Source organism: Lissotriton vulgaris, chromosome 2_1, assembly GCF_964263255.1.
Source record: "Lissotriton vulgaris chromosome 2_1, aLisVul1.2, whole genome shotgun sequence".
NCBI lineage: Eukaryota > Metazoa > Chordata > Amphibia > Caudata > Salamandridae > Lissotriton > Lissotriton vulgaris.
In genome coordinates this window covers 264,657,313-264,682,213 of record NC_141687.1, presented here as the reverse complement: position 1 = coordinate 264,682,213, position 24,901 = coordinate 264,657,313, and the positions used below count along the sequence as shown (strand labels likewise).

Genomic DNA, 24,901 nt, shown 5'->3' with positions numbered 1-24,901 from the left:
TTTCGATAATTCTTTCAGGATCGTAAACTGCGACCTGTCCATGCACTATTAAATGTGCCCCGGAGAAGGACACCAATCTGTCTTTCAGTGGGGCGAAGTTCTTCAACCCCTTGAAGGATGAAGACATCAAGCAATATAGGATGGGCATTGTCTGGGCAAAATCATTGTGTGCCATCCTTACTGTGTCAGCAGAGGTTCCACTGCCATAGATGACCAGTCACTTGCCTCGTCGGGCCTGCATCAAGGTAGGAAGCAGAGTCTGGAAGATCCAGTTCTTTGGGGAAATCTTGGGGTCCAGCTTGGCAAAGACCTTTCCTCTTCCAGGGAGTGTAATGGCCAGTGATTGATTTGTGACAGTGGTTGCTTGTGCTCAGCTCTGGCTCCTATTTGTAGGCTCTCTAATGACAGCTCATCACAAAATGATGCTGTAATTTACTTGGGTAGAACACAGTTTCTAACAATTTTGCAATGCAGCCTGTAGGTCCAGTCCTTTCTCACGGTGTGAAGTGACCTTCAGTAGTCTGCAATGTCAAACTTGTATGACTATCCTGTGACCTAACCAGACAGAACCTGCTAAAAGTGTAGATCATCATTGTTCAGACGAAAAGGCTTACTGTTTTCTATGAGTTATGGTTCAGGGGATGTGACAAAATATATGAAGTAGGCAATGACAACTGTCTGTGGTAAGGGAGACAGTTTGACCTCCCAGTCTTTGATGCTGAGATCAGTAGCAAGTTTTACAGTTCAGTATGTAGTATCGGGTGGGAGGAGTGTCGAAACACTAGGCAGTGCAGTATCCTAGTTTTTGCTCTTTGGGCTCGTACGCTTGGAGATGGGACAATGGAAGTGTATGAGAACTTGCAGCACAAGTCTGACGTTTGGGGTGCTAGAGCAAGAAAGTATAGCACATTCTTAAATCTCTTTAACTCAGTTCATGCCTTAAGGTTATTGTGTGTTGTATACAAAGTGTTTGCAAAAAGCTGCCAATAGATTTGTCAGTTGACCATTTGTCAATGAAACGGTCTCCTGTTGGTTATGCGTGGCTGGCAGTGCAGCGGAACATAACAGGACCACGAAAGTGAGCATATGCACTATATGTGGTATTTGTATAGCACGAATATAGCAAGAAAGCAACAGAGAACTTAACATTTGGCGAGAGCCCACAGTACAATACATAATGTTAAAAATCAGGCAGAGGAAGCAATTTTACCTCTCAGGAGAAGGTATACTGTTCTGAAAAAGGTGTATATAATTACAGGCTATTCAGGCTATTAAGAACCATTTTGAGGTCAATTGTGCTGTAGTTCCAGTTCCTTAGTCCATAGACTTAGAATACTTGTCTTCTGGTCCTTTCTTTTCTTCATTACCTGCTGTCATTTTCTAAGCTCCAAGTGTTGTGTTGCCCACCTATGCCTTCTGGTTTCGGGCAGAAATGCTCGCATTTTTTGTTGTTCATGGCTTTGCAGTTGATGCAGCTGATCTTTAAGACAATGTATGCCTGCAGAGGAAACAAATGAATTACCTTGAATGTTGGGCTGATGTGGTCAAATCTCTCCAGGTGTTCGATTAGACAATCCCTTTTAAATGACATGGCTAACTTTTTTCGAATGTCGATCATAAAATCATTTTCGGTATCGGTCAAGGTGCAAGAATAGTAAGCAACAGGGTGAAGTGAATGAGGGGAACAAGATTCTGGTTATGAATCATGATGGCAGTAAGTTCCCTATAATTGATAAAAGGCCAAATTCCCCATTAGCTTTGGCACCTAGAACACTGGTTCTCCAGATGGTGAGGTTCAGTGCCACATATTTCCTTTAATCAAGATTCTCTTGTAGATCCTGTCAAAAATGTCATCTTGGTTTATACTTGAGAGATAGATACAACCATGCAGAATTGCTTCCCTAATAAAGAAGTCCATTTGGCAGTCTTGTTCTCTTTGAGGAGGAAGGGAGTCAGCCCTTTCCTTGCTCAGTACATCGGTATTTTTTTTATATGGTGCCAGGATAGTGCTCTTGCCCATCTTGGTTTCTTCAGGGTCAGCTTGCAAACTTTGTTGCAGAAAAAAACTGGTCAGTGGCTGAGTCTTCTGTTGCGTCTTGATTTAAAACCGTGTTCAGCATAAAAAGATAAAGCAAAGTCGCCTGCTGATCCCAATTAGTCTTAGTATTATGAAGTCTCAGCCTTATAGCACTGAGTACTATTGGTGTGGATAGTAAATCACAGGAGGCAAACACACCATCAAAGGAAGCAAGGCAAAAAGAAGTAGGAAATAATGAACGGGGAAGACTAAGCTAACCGAAAAGGGAAACTCTATTATGGGAAATGTAGGAGAGCACTTTGGGTAATAGAGACCACTTTCAGGGACCACTTAAGAAAGCAATGTACCAATGGGCCCCTGATTACGCTAAGGCCTGCCTGAGCTGGAACGCCTCAGATCAGATCTTTTTGGATGTTTTTTATTTGAACACTAGTACATTACCAGAACACTGTTGTTGCTAGCTTTTCACAAACCACATTGAGACCACTAAGCTTGTGGTATTATAGTGTACTGAGATGTAGTAAAGACAGTATAATGCATCCTATTTAGCAGTGCACTCAATGCAAAAAAATAAACTCTAATAAATTACATGTTTTTAACCAAAGAACTACATTGTCTAATGGAGCGAAAGCATTTGAAGATTACATTACCGAATATGAAGATAGGTGATAGATAAAATAGAAATTTGTAAAGATAATTTCTAAAGTATGTATGTCAGTATCTTGTTAATACAAGGTGTTCTATTTTTTGACATGAAAGAACAATTGATTCATTTGACTGAGTTGAAGACTCAAGATATAAACCGAGTTCTCTTTATGATGAGGTTATCATCTTTTCTACCAGACTGTGTTCCTTCCTCTTCTGACTGTCCTTGCACTTATTTACCTTGTAAAGTCAAACGGATGCACAGATTACACAACTTGCCAGGTGTATGTACAGTACAGTGGACTCTTAAGAGGTACAGCCTCTCTAACCACAGTGTTTGCTATGACACATTTTGTTTTAATAAAAAGTCCTCTTTTTGTGAGATTAACATCTCTTATTTGGTCACATCAATATCTCTATAGACCATTAAAAAATGTTTGCCATACATGTATGATTTGTATGGAACATTTTATGTTAAAATCAAGTCTTGAGAACCTCATTTTGAGTACTTTAAAATAATTGTATTTGCTAATATAAGTGGACACTGTGCTATAGATCACACTGGCATGTCTGACCGCTGACTGCATTACAGGACTTTAGTATATAATGGGCTTTTGACCAAGTATTTGTATTTTCCAGACTTCACAAAACAGACTTGCACGACCTGTCACAGGAAGTGAAACCTATGTTGTCTTGGATTTGCATTACCAGCAGAATCCTGAAATATGCACATAACATTTAAATGAATGAAAATAATATAGCATAAGTAATACTAGAACATTTGGTGTTTCTTTGTTTCCACTAGGTATTCATGAATTTTAAGTCAATGATTACAGGGAAGTAGCTGCTAAGGTCAGACTTAATACATGACTCATTCTTTTAACACCACTTCCACACCCTACATAAAGTCCAGTCTGTGTATGATGACTAGCCACAAGCCTTCAAAGGTAAGGATGCACTGGTAGCATTCTGCCAGCATATATATATCAGAATTAAATGCTAGGAAGCTACATAAGGTATGCCGTATGCATTATTCCAAGACCAGGTTTTCTCCGATAGCAGTGAACGATTTTTGGGAAGTTCTCTGCATCCTCTTTCTTTAGCCCCTAAAAAGCCAATGCTCCCTTTTCCTCCTTCATTTCTCCTTCTCACTTACTGGCAATCTGCCTGAACGTTAAGAATGGGAAAGAGCCAGGACATTAAGAGTAGGATATAACTTAAGTTTATGGTGAATCCCATTCTCAACGTGATGCCACGAACCCATCTGCTAAAAACGCACACCACCTCATTATATTTTGTAGTCATGTATATTCTGTATTTATGATTGACTGCTCTCTCTTTGCCTGTTTTTCTTTTTTTTTCTCTCAATAAAAATGATTTGAATTCAAAAAACACACACCACCTGGCTCCTGTGTTCAACAAGCATTGGCAAAGCCAATAGGTCTTGGCAATCTGGGAGCTACAGGCTTTGGCAATGTTAATGCATTTGTGTACAGCAGTGCAATTCGGAGCAGTCCCCAATATAACACAGTCAAGCCACAGAAATATCAGGGGCACATTTTCTTTCTATGCCACACCGATCCTGGGTAGGAATAAGATCCAGGGTCAATAAAGCACGTGCACTGCACTGAATTGTGTTTTATGTTTTTTTAGGTTTGAGACTGTCAACAATGTTTATTATGTTTTGAGCACATACAAAATAGTGCTGGTGTTACTAAACTGCTCCCAGGTTTGTTAATAACCACTGGAGAGCTTTTGACAAACAGTAGGCTAATTAAGCCGTATTAATGTACAAAATAATTATCCTTTTTTGATTTTGCAGTTTATCTTTGATAGAAATTCACATTTTAAGACCAAAAGAGATTAAAGGAGTGCAGTACCGAAATGTAGTGCTGGGGTGAACATCAGTCATTGGAAAATTATATGCTGCCATAGTAAACCACTGGACATATAAGAACTGTTGTTGTGAGAAAAGAGAGAAATGTGGTTATGAAAATGAATAATGAACTATTTAGAGGAAAATAAAACTACATTGAAAATATAGCAGTAAAACACTCCAAGTAGAAATATTTAAACACACTTTAAACTTCACCCGGGAAGCTGCTCTCCTTAGCCGTCATTTTGGGAACACCACTCTTCCGGGTGTGGGGCCAGTTACTGGCCTCAGAATACCAACTCTTAAACAGCAGTCAAAGTGCATTAAAAGAAGTATGGAAACTGTGATGCTGCATTCATTGGAGCGGGGTCCGTGAGTGTGATGGTGGAGATGAAAGGTGTGGTTAAAAAAAAAAAATCTGTACGTTTTTGGGTGTTTCACTGTCAGGTAGCTAGATATAAAACAATGCACAGTTTAAATGAAAATGTAATTTTAAAAAGTTGTAAGGTTGTTACTGTGGGAAATGTATAATAGTACATTATAAGACCTTAATTACTTAATGCTCCTTAGACGTCTGTGTGTAACCAGAGAGCCACAGAATGAAATCTTGGTTGGTGAAGTAGAGAATAGTGACTTTTGTGTTTTTAGTGCTACGAAGTCACAGCCTGTGACAGAAAGCACTGGGATCATGTAAGCAATTATTTTAAACTTGCATTACACACAGTAAAGGATATACCACTACAAAAAGCACATTAAGGTTTTGGTAAAAAATGCTGCTTCCAAAATATAGCTTTTAGTAATACAAAGACTGTACGTAAAGCAATGTTCTTATATAACTGTCCCTTCAACACCTCAGGAGTAGTAAGAGCTATGTAAATAACATTATTAAAAGCACATTAACTCTTTGCACTAACACTCCAAAAACAGTAATTTTCATTACAAAGCTTCAAGTGATTCGATCAATTTAAGCCAGTATTGACTCCCAAGCTTCCCTTACATTTGCAGATTACCCTTTACATTTGCAGATTTACTCGGTGCACACATATGCATTTCTTTCATTCAAGCAGAGACCCTGGCAATAAGGTTTGTTTAGCTAAATGCCCGGCTTTGGTTTCATAGCACAGGAGACTCCCTGAATGACAATTTAGCTGAAGTATTGAAACGATCGGAAATAACTGTCCTGGGACGGTTCTCTTTTTATAAAAAGTAAGGGAACGGTTTTTCATAAATCAAAACGTCCCAATGAATAAATAAATATTAAGAAGTATCGTCTGGCATTTGTCACAGACAAAGAAAGTGGAGGTTAGCTTGTTTCTCGTTCTGGATCATAAATCATGGAATCATTATACATCATGGCCTCGGTTCTTGGCCAAACAGCCTGCCTCTCCCCGATCCTCCAGCAGAGATAGCTTATCAGCAACATCTCATCAACACAGATGCCCTCTGCTCTGTGCATCCGTTAAAACATATTTTAAAAAGCACTGAGGTCTGTACAAAAAGCAGAACCATACGGATGGCAGCGTATGCAAAGTAACATCTAGGTGTCGGAGAGACGAGGAAGCTGCCTGGAGAGAACAACTACAAGAGGTGGGAGGGGGATGGAGGAGAGGTAAACAACTAAGAAAGAGGGTAGGGGTTGGGAGGCATCAAGTCACTTAGTTGGACAGGTAGAAAAGGGGCTGTTTGCTATTAGGACAGGGATCCTTGGCGAGCGGAGGGGCTTATTTGTAGCAAGGTGGCTTCTCTCTGGGTCGACGCTAAGTTCGTGATTTTGAAAAACAACAAACCCAAACCACTTAATATTAAATAGAATCGATGGAACAGCATCATGTGCATATCTCAGCTGTGAGCTAACAGATTATGCGGTAAACACATTGGGATTAGCCCACCTCACCAAGTCCCCAGTTTGGAATTTCACTACTCACCATGCACCTCTGTATAAATCCATCAAAGCTCTGCTTCCAGCTGTGAGGTGGGGTGCAGTTAATATAGTGATACCAATGCCTCAAATCAATAGAAAATAAAGTTGGTGATACGCTATTAATAAGTACTCAAGTTTGCTTTTCAAGTTAGCAAGTCTGAAACTCTTCTCTCTAATGCACAGAAACTGAAATCTCCCAGACGTATGTAACCCAGGAACAAAGCAATCCACAAAAACATTGACGATTTTAGATGAGAAGGGAGGCGGGAGGAGATTTCCAGACTGCTTGAAGAATGTTAACTAAGCAGCCATTCACCCCGAGCACCAGTGACACTAACATTTAAGCAATAACTTTGAAAGTCAGAGAAAGAAAAGGTTCTCTTGGAAACCTGCGTCGGACATTTGATCTCAGTCTTTCAATGCACCTCGAATGTGACGAGATAAGAACCAAATTACAGGCCTGTTTAACGTAGGTTGGAGCCAGTGTAAACCTGACCGGTCATGTGAAGTGCTTTTCCACAAAGAAAAAGAGATCCGAAAAAATTTCTTAAAATAAGAGGAGCGGATGGATAGGAGTAATTGGTCCTTTCTCTTGTGTAGGACGGAACACAAAAAGAGGCATGATGCAAGCATGTTATGGACAAATGGGTAGAAATAATAGGAGAGTGAAGATGAAGCCAGCAAATGGGAAGCCTATGGGCGATTTGAAGCTCACAAAGTATATACAACATGTCTCTTCGAGACAGCGCAGAGACCTAATAAGCAAAGTGGTGAGGATGTGCATGTGTGCAGATCAATCGGTGTGCCATTATGATGTAAGCATGATTATGCATTACCAGAATGTAAAAGCTCTCAATCAGAGATTCTCGGCAGGTCTAGAAAACTCAAGCATTTTAAAAATCAAATACAGTACATAAACTAATTTACGACAGTGGAGTTTCCCTCGCGTAAGTGGGATGGCACATTGACTGCCTTCATATTCACTAAAGTAAATTTCTGCATGAAGGCACTGACATAATCTCATAGCACATATAAAAAGACATATCACATTTTTTTCAGTATATAAGCAATTGTTTATTTCTGTGTTAATTAAAACCATAAAAAATAAATAACAAGTTAGACATAAAAAAGCGCCTGTGTTCTCTACAAAAATATAACAGAGGATTTGTTTCAATATATTTAATGCCCAGTCACAAATAAATTAAAAGATTTATCAAAATTAAATTTGCAGAGCAACATTTCTCCGTTGGTTGAAATTCTGATAGTTTCTATTTGAGGAGACAATTTAAAGAAGTAAACCAGCTAACAGAGTATTCAGTACTAAACATTACTATTTGAGACAATCAGTGGTTCAGAACATGTAGAATAGGTTTCATTAATTTAAAGTAGCCACAGAGTACAGTGGGTAAAACTTTTACTCGCGGCCCTCAATGTGTCCTTAAAAAATGTAGCACTAATTGAGGTCGTAGGTTCACTAGCAGTCACTAAGGCTTCACATTCCTTCCCAGATCACACTATGAACTTTGTAAATGTTTTTAAGGCATGATTTTAGCATCTTTGGCAGTTGTTCTTTGTTTGACTTTGGAATGCCAATAAAAATGTGCACAATTTTTCTGGTAAAGTAGTATGTAAGTAAAACAGCTTCGAAAGCACGTGAATGCTGAGGTGTCTTAGCGCTAGCGTCCTATAACAAAAGCATAGTGAGAAAACTATTTCTTGCATGAGGTACTACTTGTTTATGTAGATAAATCTACACAAGACAACAATACCATAACACAAAGTATACAGCATCACAACAGTGACAATATAATAAAAAGATAAAACAGAAGAACCTCAACCGAACACAAAACAGTCACACTACAACCCAATCACACACCACAACATCGAAATGCAGCACAAATTCAACTACAACTGGCTAAGTAAAAGTAAAATGGCATTGTGCTGTTGTGCTATTGTTTTCTTACAGTGTTTTATGTTTGTGTATGGTGTTGCTGTTGTGGCGTTGCTATGCAGTTTGTTGGTGTATTTTGTTGTGATGTTTTGTGTTGGTATGCGTATCGATGTTTTATTACTGTTGTGTTCATTTCTTTTTGTTGTGTCATTGTGAAGTGGTGTTGTGAGCTGTATTTCGTTCATCTTTTGCCTCAACAGCAGTCTATCTGATTAAATAATGTGCACATCAGTTTGCACCATATGTTGAACTATTTACCATTGATGGCATGTAGTACATCTGGACAAAACTGTTTGTAATCAAGCCCACGAGGAGTTGCAGATCTTATTCGATGTTTGTTCTTTTGTTTTGCAGAGTATATCCCCAGGACTGGTAGAGACGGAATTTGCTTTTAAACTTCATGATAATGATCCAGAAAAGGCAGCAGCTACATATGAAAGCATAAGGGTAGGAACATAAGCAATATGTTTTGTTAGTATAGTGAATTTAAATGAACAAAACTGTAAGCGGCAACAGAGTGCGGAAAACCTGTGTACCTCTGTTACATTACTTAATACCATGAAGTGGGCCTGCATTTTTATCCCACAACTTCTCAAATCAGAGACTCAGAAGGTGATATTTTTGGATGTGTTCTATAAACTATATTGAGATCTATAATATTGACCTACAAAAGTACTGCATTCACTGCATCTTAAAGGTAAATATGTATATTATTCTTAATTTCACAATATCCTACACTTCCCATACCAATTAGCGGTTATATGCGATGTATAGGATGCAGTACTCTTTTCCTGCGATATAGTAGGGACATACTGTGGTTATATTTCCATTAGGATTGCTGCGCTGTGACTACAGATATCCTATATGTATATGCATAGCATTTTCAGATGCACTCTCTTATATCACCATTAATGAAAGAGATGAGATTTGCAGAGCCAGCAATAATTTCTCGATTAATTTAGGGCCTCGTTTAACCAATGGTGGCCTGTTTTCCGTTCTGCCAGGACATTGGAAGATGTACTCTGTGGATTATTTAGAATTCTTCACCAGATAGGCAGAGATCTGTTACTTCACTACAGCCCCCATCACAATGGCTTCTCTGAATGCACTGAAGTTTTGTTGCGCCAGTGATATCTTCAATGTGCATGAACAGTGTGAGTTTGTTTTTGGAAAACAAATAAACGAAGGGCCCGATTTATATTCCGGCGGGGGGCCTGTTGTTCCACCAGGGCGACGGAATACATTACTCCGTCTCCCTGGTGAGGGTACTGCCCACCAGATTTATAAATGACTGCCAAGCTGGCAGTCATTTATGACGCATTGCCATGAACTGCCTTCACGGCTATTCCTGTCCGTGCTTTCAACGGTTGACGGAATCTGCACTAAACTGTTTTCTTTTTTTATTTTCAAAAAGAAAATCCCAAAATGGGATTTTATTTATGAAAATAAAAAAGAGAATGCCCCTTGGGGAGGTGGGGGCGTTATTTATTTTTCTCACTGCTAGGGTTTGCCTGGTCATGACGGACATTAAAAAAAAGCTAAATATCTGCCTATCCTAATTGGGTGGAGGGGCATAAATCCAATTCTCTGACGGCCCTTACTCCCTAACAGAATTTGGCTACAGAGGAAACGGAGTAGTTACTGCTGTGATCATATTTAATTGGGTGGCCGGACCACTTTGTTTGCGGGGAGGAAACTCCATTGCCGTTGCAACAGAGATCCCTCTCCGCTAACATATAAATCAGGCCCTAAATGCCCCTGACACTTTAGGAGTTTTTCACAGCGTGTGGAGTTCATTTTATTGTTTTCCTTGTCATGATCTCCATACTTTTCATGGTAGTCCTAAACAGGAACAAGCATTTACAATGCAATGGTCTCGTCTTTGTTTAAGTTAGAGCTATTGGCATTGCTCATGACATTATTTTTGTTTATGTTTTTAAAACTTATAAATAAATGGCATTGTCATTTACAATGCCAATAGCTTAATCTCTCGCAAATGCGAGACCTATTGCATTTGCACCCACACAGAGAGACCCCCACACACACACAGAGCCTCCCACACAAACACAGAGCCCCCCACACACACACTCACACAGAGCCCCACACACAGAGCCACACACACGCACATAGAGCCTCACACACACACACACAGCCAAACACACATACACAGAGCCACACACACACACACAACACAAGCCTGTCGCTCACACCACCCAGATCGTGCTACAGAAAAATACAAAGAATGCGAGCTAGATGAACAGAGGGTGGCCCCTTCCTGAAGCCGTGCTCACTAAGAAAGAGAATGTTCACGGTGAGTGGTTGTTCATATGACATTGCATGATCCGCGTGCTACAACCTCAGGTGGTGTTTTTCATGTTATACATCTGTTCTAGACCTGTTATTTAGGTTAACACAAAAGTTGAAATGCTGTTTGCACAATACTGCCTTGTGACATACCACCTGCTGCCATTGCTTGTGGTCAGGTAAACATATAAGATCTGGGAAATGGGCTCTGTTAAAATACACATGCCTTATCTAGTGCAATTGGCATTCCGTGGTATTAAAATCCCCAGCCCAAATAATAGTAATGCCTCCCACAAACAACTCTAATTCTTCCCAAAGAGAATGGAGCACTGCACTGTTGGTGGTATCAACCCTATTATTATATTATTTTATGTAATTAACCAACACAATACCCGTCTCATTATATATTTGGAAATACAAAAACTGAAAGTCACTCACAAAAGCCAGCACGCACCCACAGAATTCGCTGACCACAGCCCTGTAGATTGGTGGACGCAGTTCTCTCCATGAAGACACCCGATTCCTGCAGACAACAGCCCCAGCGACAGGGAGCACAAGGGGTGCACAACAGACGGTCTCCTTAACTCGGTAATGGAAACTGCAGTGCAGGGACAGCGACCATGCAGTGGGACAGGGGTCACTCGGACACCGAGGGCAGTGACAATAGCGGTACACATCCATTCACACTCTGAGTCGCTCTACAGAGACGAGAGGCATTGGAAATTATAACAATAACACCAGTTTATTCTATAGCTCTTCAAAACACACAATGGTTTCCTAGCACCCTGTATAATAGGTGCTAATGTTATCACATAATAATAATAATACGCATTGGAAGGCAATGGTGGCGTACAACAACACACAAGGGAAGCCAGAACATAATGCGAGCCGCCAGATGTAAGAAGATCGACCCGAGGAATCCAACTGTCTGATCTTGGACAAAGTGGCTCATCTCTCACATCTCATTTTCGATATTTGCCAATAGGGATGCATTCATGAACAAGCTACCGCATCATGGCTCAGTGAGCTGAATGCTCACTGCCGACAAAATGTAGTCATCTCAACATGGCGAGTTCCAGTCTTTGCATTCCATCACTCTCACGTCAGTACATGTAGGACCATGAATTAGCGAACTAACAGGTGCAGGTGAAGTTCAGAAACGGCAGTGTAGCTCGATACAAAAAGTTGATATAAAAAAGACAATGAATACAAGACGTCCTCAACGTTAGGTAAACTCACCTATTTCGCACCGATTGCAACATTTCTAGTCTTGCACCGAAAGCAGCACCAGGTATTGGTTTTTGGGGCACTCAACTCCCAGTGCCCCCGCACCAAGCAGTCAGAATCCACGCCAGTCCTAGGAGCGACAGCTGTGTGCTCATTTCCTACTACGTTGTCGCCGAAGGGTCTGATTGAACACTACTGTTCCGAGGAGGTTTGGTGTCAGAAGTGAAACAAACGCATTTTAGGTGAGCCTCCGCGGGTGCACAACAGACGGTCTTCTTAACTCAGTAATGGAAACAGCAGTGCAGAGACAGCGACCATGCACTGGGACAGGGGTCAATCGGACACAGAGGGCAGTGACAATAGCGGTACACATCCAGTGGATAGCTTCACACTCTGAGACGCTCTACGGAGACGAGAGACATTGGAAATAATACCAATAACATCAGTTTTTCTATAGCTCTTCAAAACACACTCAATCGTTTCCTAGCGCCCTGTATAATAGGTGCTAATGTTATCACATAATAATAATACGCATTGGAAGGCAATGGCGGCGTACAACACAGTAAAGGAAAGCCCAGTGAAGCGAGACAGCGAGGGTGAAGCGGCCGGCCCAGCAGCCACAGCGTGCTTAGACGGCAATGGAGGGGGGAGCGGAAGTGAGCGAGAGAGGGCAAGAACAGAAACAAAATAAACAAGTGGATTATAATGCTCTGACCGGCTCACCGGACGGCGGAAGTGATGTGGCGCACAGCGATATAAGTGCCAGTGCCGGGCGGCTGCATCATTCCAGGGCAGCTCGGCGGACCGGGTGAGTTGGGCCCGAATCTTATGGAACGGGAGGGACTCGCGAACTGTAAAGTGGCCTAGTATTGGAACATTGGCGAAACCTCAGCCAATCCTAGTACGACATACAGAAACCCAGAGTACTCATTTGTTGATTCCGCACCGCAAGTGCCTCAAAGGTTCATTAAAATTCGGTCTGCAACCATCGCTCGTCTCGTTAGGTGGTCGGGTGCTATGCAGATTGTAGGTGTTGGATATTTATTGTGGGTGACCAAAACTGATTTATTTGCGGATCTTGCAGTGAAAAGTGAAGCCTGTAGGCAAGCGAGGTGCGCTCCACACCACCATGTTTCTCTGAGGTCCAGCAGAAATGCCTCAGAGAAACCCCCAGTCATTTTCGGATTCAGGGGCTTTTTCTTTCTCTCCTCTTCCCATTGGCTGGAATGTAAAATTCCAGCCAATGGGAAGAGGAGAGAAAGAAACTGAAAAACACACCCTGAATCCCAAAAAGACGGGGCTTAAATGGACAGACGCCCCTCTCCTCCAATGGCTGGCCTCCGTTTAGGAAGCCAGCCAATGGAGAAGAGGGGCGGATTCAAGCCCCACACTAAGAAACAGAAGATCTCGCCGGCGAGACTGCGCAAGCGCAGCCTACGCAGGCCGAGTCTTAAAAATGACCTATTTAGGGCAGATGGTCAGATGTACTTTGACAGTTGTCCCAATATCAGTTTTGCTGTTACTCAAAGGTTTTCCACCGGGGGTGCCAGTGGAGGCTTTGTCAGCTGAAACATGGTGGTTCCTCGACTATAAGTAGAACAGGGAAATTTCTAGATTGGCTGAAAATCCTCTAAAGAAGCCCACTAATTTCCTTTGGTACATACATGCCTTTGTTAAAGGGAAAACTTCGGCCCGCTTGTCGGTTGCCCATCCAATAATCAATGCACAGGAAGGAGATTTTGTCCTGTGGCATGTTTCTACATCAGGCACTGGGTTAAAAAGAAATTGGTAATGTCAAACATTTTGGGGCAGGAGGGGGGGGGGGGTGGAATGGAGCCAATCAGAAAATCATTAGTAAAACTGGGGACCTGAAGTTTGGCCATTATCTGTGTTGATGATTTCCTTGCACCATCACATGCTAGGGATGCCCATCATGGATGGGTTTCCACCACCAGTGTATCGCGGACAAGCATTATCATCCCAAGCATGTCCATATCATACAAGAATTAGCACTAGTTCGTGCGTGCCTGTGACTAGATTATAGCCGACAGAATTGGTATGAAAACAACAATACAAAAGGTCCTGACATAATGATAGAGCTGCAGCCGGCAAGCGCCGGTGTTTACGGACCGAATATATGGAACTCCTCTAGTGGAATGTTCTGTATTACGACCTGGTATAATGAGAGCTGCTGTCATTGGTGTACTGTGCTTAATCACTTCAATAAGTTGTTGAAAAAAAAGAAGAATTAGCACTAATATGCCAAGGCCAGGATTTTGATAGCTATGGATACTGTTATGACATAGATGACCACAGGAAGCTAAGGATTCTGCCATTATGCCGGGGCCTGCATTATGCCAAAGGTGGACACAGTCATACTATCAATATCGCTATACTAAGTATTTCCACCATATTGCCACAGTCACTGTTATGCCGGGGGTTGGCACCCTCAACACATGGATAAAAACAATATTCTAAGAATATATGCATACCATATGCTAATAGTTCCTATCATATTCTCAACCCTCTATGCTTGCCAAGCATCTGTGCAAAGTGAAATTAATGTAGCGATCACAATATGCTTGTTAACATGATATTTTTACACTACTGTGGCTAGCCATCTAGATGGCAGCTTGTATTATCATATTAATGTGTTTCAAATTAAATGTTTGAACCTTGAGTTAGTTAGCTTATGTGGTGAATGTTCTTGACTGGCTAATGCCAATTAATTTATACTTATATTTCTCTTCCACTATATTGCAGTGTTTGAAAGCTGAAGATATAGCCAGTTCGGTGATTTACGTACTACGCGCCCCTCCTCATGTACAGGCAAGTAGCAGTTCCAATACAATATGCAGATACTGGCTATGATTGAGGGCTCATACCCATTTTTCTCAGACTCTGTTACCAGGCTTCATTTATACTTAACAAACCTTTTATCTGAAATAGTTTTCAATGGCAGAGGACTGAACGTTATGGACTAGTCCCTCAACTAGAAAGTATTAAATGCAAGCAAAAGAAAAGGACATATTTATAGTTTTCGCATAGTAGCACTACATTGGAAAACTTATTGCATTAGCATTATATATTATTATATTGAAGTGTGCTTCTGAATTGATAGAGTATAACATGCTTTGACGTGCATCGCTTCCAAAATGGTTCACTGTTCCTCTTGTATAACTACTCCTTGTTGCTATCCAATAAATGTGTTGTTTACTTCGGAGAAGATTAGCATGGCCCTGCGCAAGAAGGACTTGCAAATTTGTGAAGCGTTCCATATTTTTCTCTGCTCTCAAGCTGTCTGCTCTGAGATACCCCTCCCAGGGGGATTCGTGGCAACTATAAGTTAAGTTAAATTAACATAACTATAGTAAAATGCAGTAACCCTCTTGACATGGCAACTTTTCTAATAGGCGGCAAAAGCAGCCACTCACATACAAGAAAATTGCACCATTCTTGCTAAGTTTCTGAAAAGCTAGTATGTTTTCATTATTTGTTTTAATAACATTTTTGATTTGTAATATTAACAAACTTACAAATGTTTGGTAGGATCATGAATCACATAGTATTGTTAATTTATTAGCTCAGATATTGTTCCCTTGAATTGTACATATTTTGTTATCTGATAGAGACTTCTAGCTGCAGATTTATTATCTTAGAATCATCCCCTGGGGCCAGACTGGATCTGGAAATTTAGTGAACTGTACCTCTGTGCACCAGTAGGTGGGGTCTTTAGGCTCCGCAAGAATCCTCTGCGCCAGAAGTGGCATGCATGGTACTAATATAGGTGACACCCCAGTGCTCTAACATCAGTTCTTTTCGTTTTGAGCTACTCCACAAAGATCAGGCTACCCACAGTCACTTTTGACTGATATTTTTTCAACCTTTTGGCAAAGATTTGTTTGAGACATTGTCTCCTGGTGTGCCAGGGATGTACGCTACAAAGACCGATTTTAAGCCCTGTGGTGCCTACCGCCGGCATATATCAGTAAAAGATCCACACCTCATCTGCCTCTGATGCCTCGAGAGCAACCATGACTCCAAGACCTGTGCCAATAGTCGCTCAATGCACCCCAAGACCCATTCCTCTTGACATGCAGTGCCATGATGGTCTCAATCTCAGTAGAGAGAAAGGTCCTGAGATTGATTACCGAGCCACGCCAAACACTTGTTGTTGCACTCAAAGTCGTCCGGACATTCAGGTAAGTCAAACAAAAATAAAGAGAACAAGAAGTGGTAGAGGTTTTCGACTTCACCCCATCCATCAAAGTCATCTGATGATGGAGAGTTGACACTTGAGGCCTGGCTTCGTGGTTGAGCTACCCCCATTCTGATCCCCCAACTCCATAATGAATCCGGGTGAGCGTTGTCCAATGCTGACTGTAGTAACCAGACGGAGCCTATACCTTATTCCTTTGGACTAGGACTTGGGGAAGAATGGGAAGGGCCACTGGACCCTAACGAATACCAGTCCCCAGATCTCACCAAGGACACCTGGTGTGCAAATTTGGCAGATGCCAGTGGAAAGGACAACTCCCCAAACACTAGCTTGGTATCTCCTGCCGTGGCTTTGGAGAGAGCCTCATTTGTTGTGATGGTGAGGACGGTGGCCGAGGCCCTGTACTTTCAGCTGCCCTCCGTGGCTGTCAAGACGAGTGTCTTGATGGAGGTGCTTCAGCCTGGGATCACCCCTTTAGAACCGTTTCTCCAAATTATTGAAGCCCTCACGGATGCCCTACTTGGGACCTGGTCCAAATCCTGCACAGGGGCTCTGGTGAATAGGAAAATTGCCAGTGAATAGGACCCCAGCCCAGGGACCCAAACTTTCTCACCCAACATCCCATCCCAGGGAGCATGGTGATCTAAACCTCCACTTACAGAGTAAGTCATGGTGCATTCCTTACCACCCCATCGGACAGGGAATCCAAAAGGCTGGATAACGAAGATGTTTTTTTCCACTATCATGGCACTGCAGTCAGTGAACACCACGTGACTTTTCAACTGATACTCCTATTTGTTATGTTACTCAGTAATTGCTGTTCAGCCTACGGTATTGGAGGCCTGAGCCATACTCTCCCAGTCTATTGCTGATGGGAGGGACTCAGCTAAGTTCGCCATTCACTGCTCTGACTCACAAGGCAGAGCTCTGACTCACAAGGCAGAGCAGTGACTCACAAGGCAGAGCAGTGACTCACAAGGCAGAGCAGTTTCCCTTAGGTGGCCCTTAGGCTGGTTGAGAACCACTGGCTTTTTGGGGGCTGTCCAGGCCTCACTTTTTCACATCACCTTTGATGGCTCCCATCTCTACGGAGACAAAGCGGACTCCGCACTAGAGCGCTTCAAGGACAGCAGAGCTACGTCAGGTCCTTAGGCCTTTCCATGGCCCTGCGTTAACCCCAGTCCTTCAAACCTGAGCCGTCTTCTTTTCGAAGGTAGTCACCCCGTTCCATATAGGCCAATCCATCACCCTGCCTACTTTTTACACTTCGACTAATCCCTCTAAGGAGGAGGAGAAACGCCACCATCTGGACCAAAAAAGAGTGTTGTTGTTCTACCTTGACCACACAAAGCTGTTCTGGGTGGACGATAACTCTTCATGGGATAGGTCAGAGCCAAAAAAGAGAAGGCTGTGCAGAAACGAACCATCTCATGATGGATTGTGCTCTGCATTAAGATCTGCTATGCAATGGCCAAGAAGTAACCCCAAGAAAGTCTGTGTGCTCTTTGCTCCAGAGCCAAGGTTACGACCACTGCATTGGTACGGTGAGTTTCAGTCCTGGACATCTTCCACACTGCATCATGCGCCTCACTGAACATGATCACCAGGCACTACAGCCTGCCCAGTGAGGACCGGCGGGACAGGCACTTTGCCCATTTTGTTCTGCAGGACTTTCTAGTCTAAATCAAGTTCGCAGACTCCCCTCTGAAGAGGCATTTCTTGATTATCTTTTTTAAGGTAAGGAATCTGCAGCTACAAGTATCTATCAGATAAAGAAGCTACTAACCTTCGGTAATGCCTTACGTGGTGAAGACTCTATCTAATAGCAACTCCTTACCAACCCACCGATCGTCCCCGCTCTAGGAACGGAATTTCATGTACAATGCTCCTCCCTTTTTACAGGGCCCTAATTCCACTCACCAGTGGTCACTGTTCATTGTGACTCCCTGCTCCTGGTGTGGAAAGACACTAAAAGAAATTGACATCAGCATGGTGGGGTCGCACCCATATAGACACTGTGCACGTCCCTTTCGGTGCGGCTAATGCTATGCTGAGCCAAACAACAACACCTACTGGTGCGCATGTGTATTGCTTATAAAAAAAATCTGGGCCCAGTCTGTCACCCGGGGATAATTCTAAGGTAAGGAATATGCACTAGAGTCTCTACCAGATAAGGCGTAACAGAAGGTAAGTGACTTGTTCATAAAGCATCCTTAACACAGAAAAGTGGGTTATTCACAATTTACACCGTGCAATTGAGAACTGTGACTGAAAAGGAAAGAGCATGTGTGTAAGAGATTATCAGGAATGGAGGTTGCTACAAAGTCATGCCAGAAAAAGACTATTTCTATTTTCCTAATGTAATATAAACTAACAAAACAAATGTTTTCGGGAATTCTTGTGAAAAAGCTTCATTGGAAAACCTGTTCATCTCTCTTCATCGGATACATTAATTGTGTTGAAAGTGATCACAAAATGTATAATTACAGGCCATTGGGACAGTACTGATGAATATATTTTAAAAAAATTGGAAATTTGACACTCATTATACGAGTTCTTCTTTTGCCATATAGTTGGATCATGTGATGCGATTAAGGAAGGAATGCCTGGGTGGGTGTTATGGATGAGAAACAACAAGACCAGCTACTTTGTTTTTTACTACATGTTGCTAGGTCATAGAAAATGGCTTCTCTTGATACACCACTCTTTTTTGGCATTTACTCTATTTTTACACTTTCCTGATCCTACAGGGGAATTGCTTTGATTCCCTTTGAATTTTAATTGCATAACTAGTTTCTTTAAGTATCACCTTACTTTCTAATGCATGCTGCTAAAGATGAGATTCATGCAATACATATAGTGATTTCATTTTGGTGGCCCATCTGTATGGTTTGTGGGATGATTTTGATCTGGTCAGTTCATGTCCATTGTGTGTGGGAATCCAGCAGATATCTTTAGGTAACAAGGTTAGTATTGATACCAATGTAGAACTCAATTTTATGTAAGAGAGGTTCACTACTGGCTGTCTGCTATCTATACCATTGTGAGGGTCGATTTCCTCATTCTGGAACCACTCATTTAGAAGGTAAATCCTCTGCATGCACGCACCCGCGAGGACCTCTGGGAGGGTGAGGAGGCATTTATAACCACAGAGATTCTATCAAAAAAAGTGAATAAGTGATATTTTATAATTTTAACCGTTAATAGCAGGGTGCTAGGCTCTCTCTTACACATGGAAAGATGGGAGCACAATGTGCTTGTTAAAATACCCCTCACACTCTAAAAAACCAGGTAGAGTCATGCTTCATCATAGGGGTCTTCCCGCCCCTATAACGGGACGGGGCGTGCTACGACCAAACGAAATACGCAGGAGCACTAAGATGTGACAGAGGCTATGTGTGGGTGCATAGGTGTCAGTGAAGGTGTAGGGACCTAACACTAGTGGGTGTGCAAAAAGTGAAAAAATTTGAAAAGAGTTAAAAATTCCCTGGCTTGGTAGAAAAAAACAACAATTTTATTAGCTTCTCCAGCTGGGAACATTAAGAAGGGGTTGTGTGGTAGAGCATTAGCTACTACCTAGTCGACATGTTTCGTAAGCAGTCCCCTACTGCTTACTCATCAGGACCAAAAAACGATCCCTACTGTTTTTACTCAGTTCTAACAAGTAGTGCCTACTGTCCTATAAACAACCAACAAAAATGCAATGGCCAAGAAGTAACCCCAAGAAAGTCTGTGTGCTCTTTGCTCCAGAGCCAAGGTTACGACCACTGCATTGGTACGGTGAGTTCCAGTCCTGGACATCTTCCACACTGCATCATGCGCCTCACTGAACATGATCACCAGGCACTACAGCCTGCCCAGTGAGGACCGGCGGGACAGGCACTTTGCCCATTTTGTTCTGCAGCACTTTCTAGTCTAAATCAAGTTCGCAGACTCCCCTCTGAAGAGGCATTTCTTGATTATCTTTCGGCCGGAGGGCAAAATGCGGAAGTCTTTTCACAGTGTCAACTATACTGACATTAGGGGAAACAACAATTATTCTGCATACATTGACATTTGTGCAGTATATTTATGGAGTATTTAGAAAAGAATTACGCTGCTGGTAAAACCTCATGGTGGCAATAACTGTTTTTTGGGGGGGTCGAAACAGATGCTGTTGTGGTGAGATAGGATCAGATGTTTGGCTAGATGCCTATAGTTGGCTCCAGGGTATATCATCATTTAATCCGTGTTTGTGTGATTGGATACGGAAAACCCATCGCTGTTCTTTTTCCAGCAAAAATCTTTCATTGCTTACCAGTTCTATTACCGTCCATCTGATTTCCTCTGGTTTATGATTCATTTCAAGGAAATGGTTGGTCAGTTTCGTGCTGGTTTTCCTGCACTTAATCGTGCTCTTATGTTCGCCTATCCTCACCTTGACTGCCCTGCTTGTCATGCCTACATATTCTAGTTGGCATGGACAGGTGATCAGATATACAACATTTGCACTGTTGCAGTTGCTGAAAGCTCTCTGTTCCCAGACGGTGCCATTGTTGAAAGTTATTTCTTTGCTTTTTTTGGTTAGTCCACAAACCCTGCATCCACCACACGGATAGTGACCCTGAACAAAGTTGGGGTCTCTTTGTGTATTGTTATTGGATTTCGGTCTTGTATGGACCAAGACATCCCTCAAGCTCTTTGCTCTTTTGTGTGCAAACATTGGTTTCGATATTTGTAACCCACCACTGTTCAAAATTCTCCAATTTTTGTTAATGATCTTGGTCACTAGGTTGGAGCTAGTGTTGTATGTTGTCACACAGATCGGGCGTTTCTCTTCCTCTTTGACTGTTTTTTCTTCCAACAAGCTTTCACGGCAGTTATTTCTTGCTCGTGTATAGGCCTGGTTGATAATACGGTCAGGGTACATTCGTGCTTTAAGTTTCTTTTTGAGGTCATTTGACTGAGTTTTGAAGGTCTCAACCTCTGTGCAGTTCCTGCGTAAGCGCAGGAACTGACCATATGGCAGATTGTCCCGCAGGTGCCTGGGGTGGAAGCTGTTGTACATAAGAAGGCAGTTCTTGGAGGTACTCTTGAAATGGGTCGTGGTCACCAGTCTCCCATCTTTGGGAAAAATGTTCAGATCTAGGAAAACCAAGTTGTTCCTGGAGACTGTACTGGTAAACCTTAGGAATTCGTCCTGCAGATTGAGCCAGGTGAGAAACTGTTCAGAACCCTTTTCATCTCCATCCCAGATGATAAGGATATCATCGATGTATCGTTTCCATAGTTTTATCTTGGGTCTGAATGGGTTATTGGGGTTCAGTATTTTTGTTACCTCAAGATGGTGTACGTACAGTCCAGCTATACTAGGGGCAAATGTACTTCCCATGCTGGTCCCATGCTTTTGTATATATAGGGTGCCTTTGTACTCAAAGAAGTTCTCCTTCAAGGCCAGTGCGCAACAGTTCATTACCACATTACGCGGTGTTTGGTATTCCCAAAAGTCCTCAAACAAAACATCCTCAATGATGTCTAGGGTAGCTTGATGGGGCAGGCTAGTGTACAAGCTTTCAACATCACAGCTGATTAACAGCTGGGTTTCAGGATCAAACCGTACCTCTTCCAGAAGGTTTAACACTTCCTTTGTGTCCTTCAGATACGTAGATGTTTTTTGGACCATTGGTCTCAGAAACGCGTCTGCGAACCTAGAGACTGGTTCTAAAACTGACCCAATACCCGAGACGATCGGTCTCCCAGGAGGGTTCTGGAGGTTTTTGTGGATCTTTGGTAAGGTATAAAGGTAGGGGGTTCTTGGATTTTTTTGGTTCAGAAAATCCCCCTCCTTTTTAGTGATCCAATCGTGCGACAATGCCTCCTCCACCATGGTACCAATCTTTGTTTGTATGCTGGTTGTGGGATCATTGTGAAGAACTCCATAATTTCTTTCGTCCTGTAGCAGCCTTCTGCACTCCTTGTCATAGTCTTCTACGTTCTGTATGACCGTAGCACCGCCCTTGTCGGCAGGTTTTATTATTAGTCTTTTGTTGTTGCTTAGATCGCGTAAAGCCTGTCTCTCTTCACTTGTGGTGTTCTGAAATGCGCGCTTTTCATTTGGTTTTATGTTCTCCAAATCCATCATTACTGCCTTTTCAAAGGCGAGTAGTTCAACTGGAAGGGTGTTATCCATGGGTGTAAAATTGGATTTGGGTCTCAGATTTGTATCCCCATGGTCTGATGTGTCTTCTTTGTCTTTAAAGAAGACTTGTAATTTTAGACGTCGCATGAATTCCTGGACCTCTTGACAAAGATGGAATTTGTCCATATTGGCCGTGGGCACATATCCCAGGCCTTTTTCCAAAACCCTTCTTTGCGGAGGGGTGAGTTCAGTGTCTGAGAGATTAACAATCAAGCTCATTTCTTGCTCGTTGAGGCGCCCGTCATGCTCCTTGTTGAGACTCGAGGAGTTTCTTCTTCCTCGGTGTTCCAGTGGACTGTGGACCCTCTCCGGTTCCTTCCTTTCGTTCGTCCTTGGCGCGCCCCTAAAAAAGGAGCCGAGGGATCAAAGTATCCATAGTCTTGCTGTTGGTACCCCCAGGTGGGGTATGGTCCTTGTGGATGCTGGAAAGGGGGTGGTCCATATTGTTGTTGCTGATGGTACATCATGGGAGGGTTGAAGTTGTTCCATCCTCTCGAACCCCTGAAATTGGGTCTACGGAAATTCCTCCTGTTTCCTCGTGATCTCGGGCTTCTATTCCTGCTAGAACTTGAGCTGTTTGAACCTGAGTCCGATGTCTCATCATCTGTCACATTGTCATTAGTTGTTTTATAATCGTCCCTGATATAGGGATAGATCCTCTCCTTTGTCCATCGGCTGTTGTCTTTTTTTAGTTTGTCGTATTTGCTGTCTTTTAGAGTGGTTTCAAACTCATTCAAGGATTTGTTAATTTCATCTAAATATTTCTTAATATCAGCCGGAGATTCATAGCTTTTGATACGTACTTCTATAGTCTGTATCTCCACCTTTAGCTCACTGGCCAATCTGCTCGCTGTTTTTATAGTGAGGACTAGCCAGTCCCTAGTGCAACGCCATGAAATCTTAGACCAATCTATCTTGAAGGTTTTGTCATGCAAAAAAATAAATGGTTCATTACGAACAACAAGGCCGGATGGTGCGGTGTTTACCTTTAGGTATTCAGACATTAGTAATCCATGGAGGGCTGTCTTTATTTGGGTCTTCCTTAACTCCTCCAACTCATCCCAATCCTTGTTTTTATTTGAAGGGCCTGTGGTGTTCAGACCATCGAAGGTTCCCAGGGATGCCATCAGATTGGAGATTTCATCTTCCGTGAAGGCTAGGCCTAAATCGGCCATTGTGGTACGAGGTGGGGTCTGAAAAAAGGGGTCCCCTTTGTCTGTCAAGAGTTAGTTGTGTAGTGCAGAATCACTTATGAAGTGGTGATGATCTAGAGAAAGTATTCGATTGTCCAATAGCTCCTGCAGCTGTGCGCTGCCAGTAAGTCCAAACCAAAAGGGAGAAGCGTAGAGGTACTGATAGAATCACCCTCCAAAGTAAGCTTTTATAACCACAGAGATTCTATCAAAAAAAGTGAATAAGTGATATTTTATAATTTTAACCGTCAATAGCAGGGTGCTAGGCTCTCTCTTACACATGGAAAGATGGGAGCACAATGTGCTTGTTAAAATACCCCTCACACTCTAAAAAACCAGGTAGAGTCATGCTTCATCATAGGGGTCTTCCCGCCCCTATAACGGGACGGGGCGTGCTACGACCAAACGAAATACGCGGGAGCACTAAGATGTGACAGAGGCTATGTGTGGGTGCATAGGTGTCAGTGAAGGTGTAGGGACCTAACACTAGTGGGTGTGCAAAAAGTGAAAAAAATTGAAAAGAGTTAAAAATTCCCTGGCTTGGTAGAAAAAAACAACAATTTTATTAGCTTCTCCAGCTGGGAACATTAAGAAGGGGTTGTGTGGTAGAGCATTAGCTACTACCTAGTCGACATGTTTCGTAAGCAGTCCCCTACTGCTTACTCATCAGGACCAAAAAACGATCCCTACTGTTTTTACTCAGTTCTAACAAGTAGTGCCTACTGTCCTATAAACAACCAACAAAAATAAGTTGGCTGTTTTGGCTTCAGGGCATGAGTTGGCCCAGGTGAAGCAGAAAAAATCGACCTAATGTGGTCTCTGTAAAGGAAAAGGAAGAGAAAAACCAACATAAATGCATGAATAGGCATTAGTATCTGAATGGAAAAATACAAACAGACAAATTGTTCCATATTGTTGGAGGGGAACCGCATTTTCAAAATCCTGAAGGCGGTTGGACTCATACATGAAATTCAACATGTAGTCATGTGTCTCTCGACATCAACTGCCCGTCATGGGAGACACTAGTAGTACCGTTTTGTCGGGACCACTGTCATAGCATCACACACACACAACACTCGTGACTCAATGCACTTACAACAAACTAGCAAAAGAGAGGGGAGGGGGACCTCCTTAGTAACGTTTCAGAAGTTGTTAACGGTAACATACTTATCTCAATAGTTATCAATGCCCCATGAGTTTGCAGGCGAAGGGTATTCTGCGCAGTTTACTATAAAAGACAAAGTCTCGTTTTAGGTGGTTTTTACAGGCAGCGAGAAACTTGTGCTTTTATCTACCCCCGCGACCCGTTTATTTAAAGACTCGAGGTCGGAGTCTATTACTTACATTTC

General features: G+C 42.4%; 1 protein-coding gene and 1 non-coding gene across 4 annotated transcripts in view; both read left to right on the top strand.

Moving 5' to 3' along the window:
• The window catches only part of DHRS11 (dehydrogenase/reductase 11), a 465,765-nt gene that overhangs the window by 262,719 nt on the left and 178,145 nt on the right, over nt 1-24,901 (top strand). For 2 of the 3 annotated variants that reach the window (XR_015308359.1, XM_086954902.1), the window contains exons 5-6: nt 8,786-8,878; nt 14,726-14,791. The exons of the other annotated variant lie outside the window; for it this stretch is intronic. Coding sequence is in view for 1 of the 2 variants with exons in the window: in XM_086954902.1 (XP_086811028.1) it covers nt 8,786-8,878; nt 14,726-14,791 (159 nt within the window). In the remaining variant the exon portion in view is untranslated. The remainder of the gene's footprint in view (nt 1-8,785; nt 8,879-14,725; nt 14,792-24,901) is intronic. 3 annotated transcript variants of the gene reach the window in all.
• Nucleotides 15,141-15,246, top strand: LOC147729947 (U6 spliceosomal RNA). The gene has a single exon (XR_015308885.1). It is a non-coding gene; the product is annotated as a U6 spliceosomal RNA (small nuclear RNA).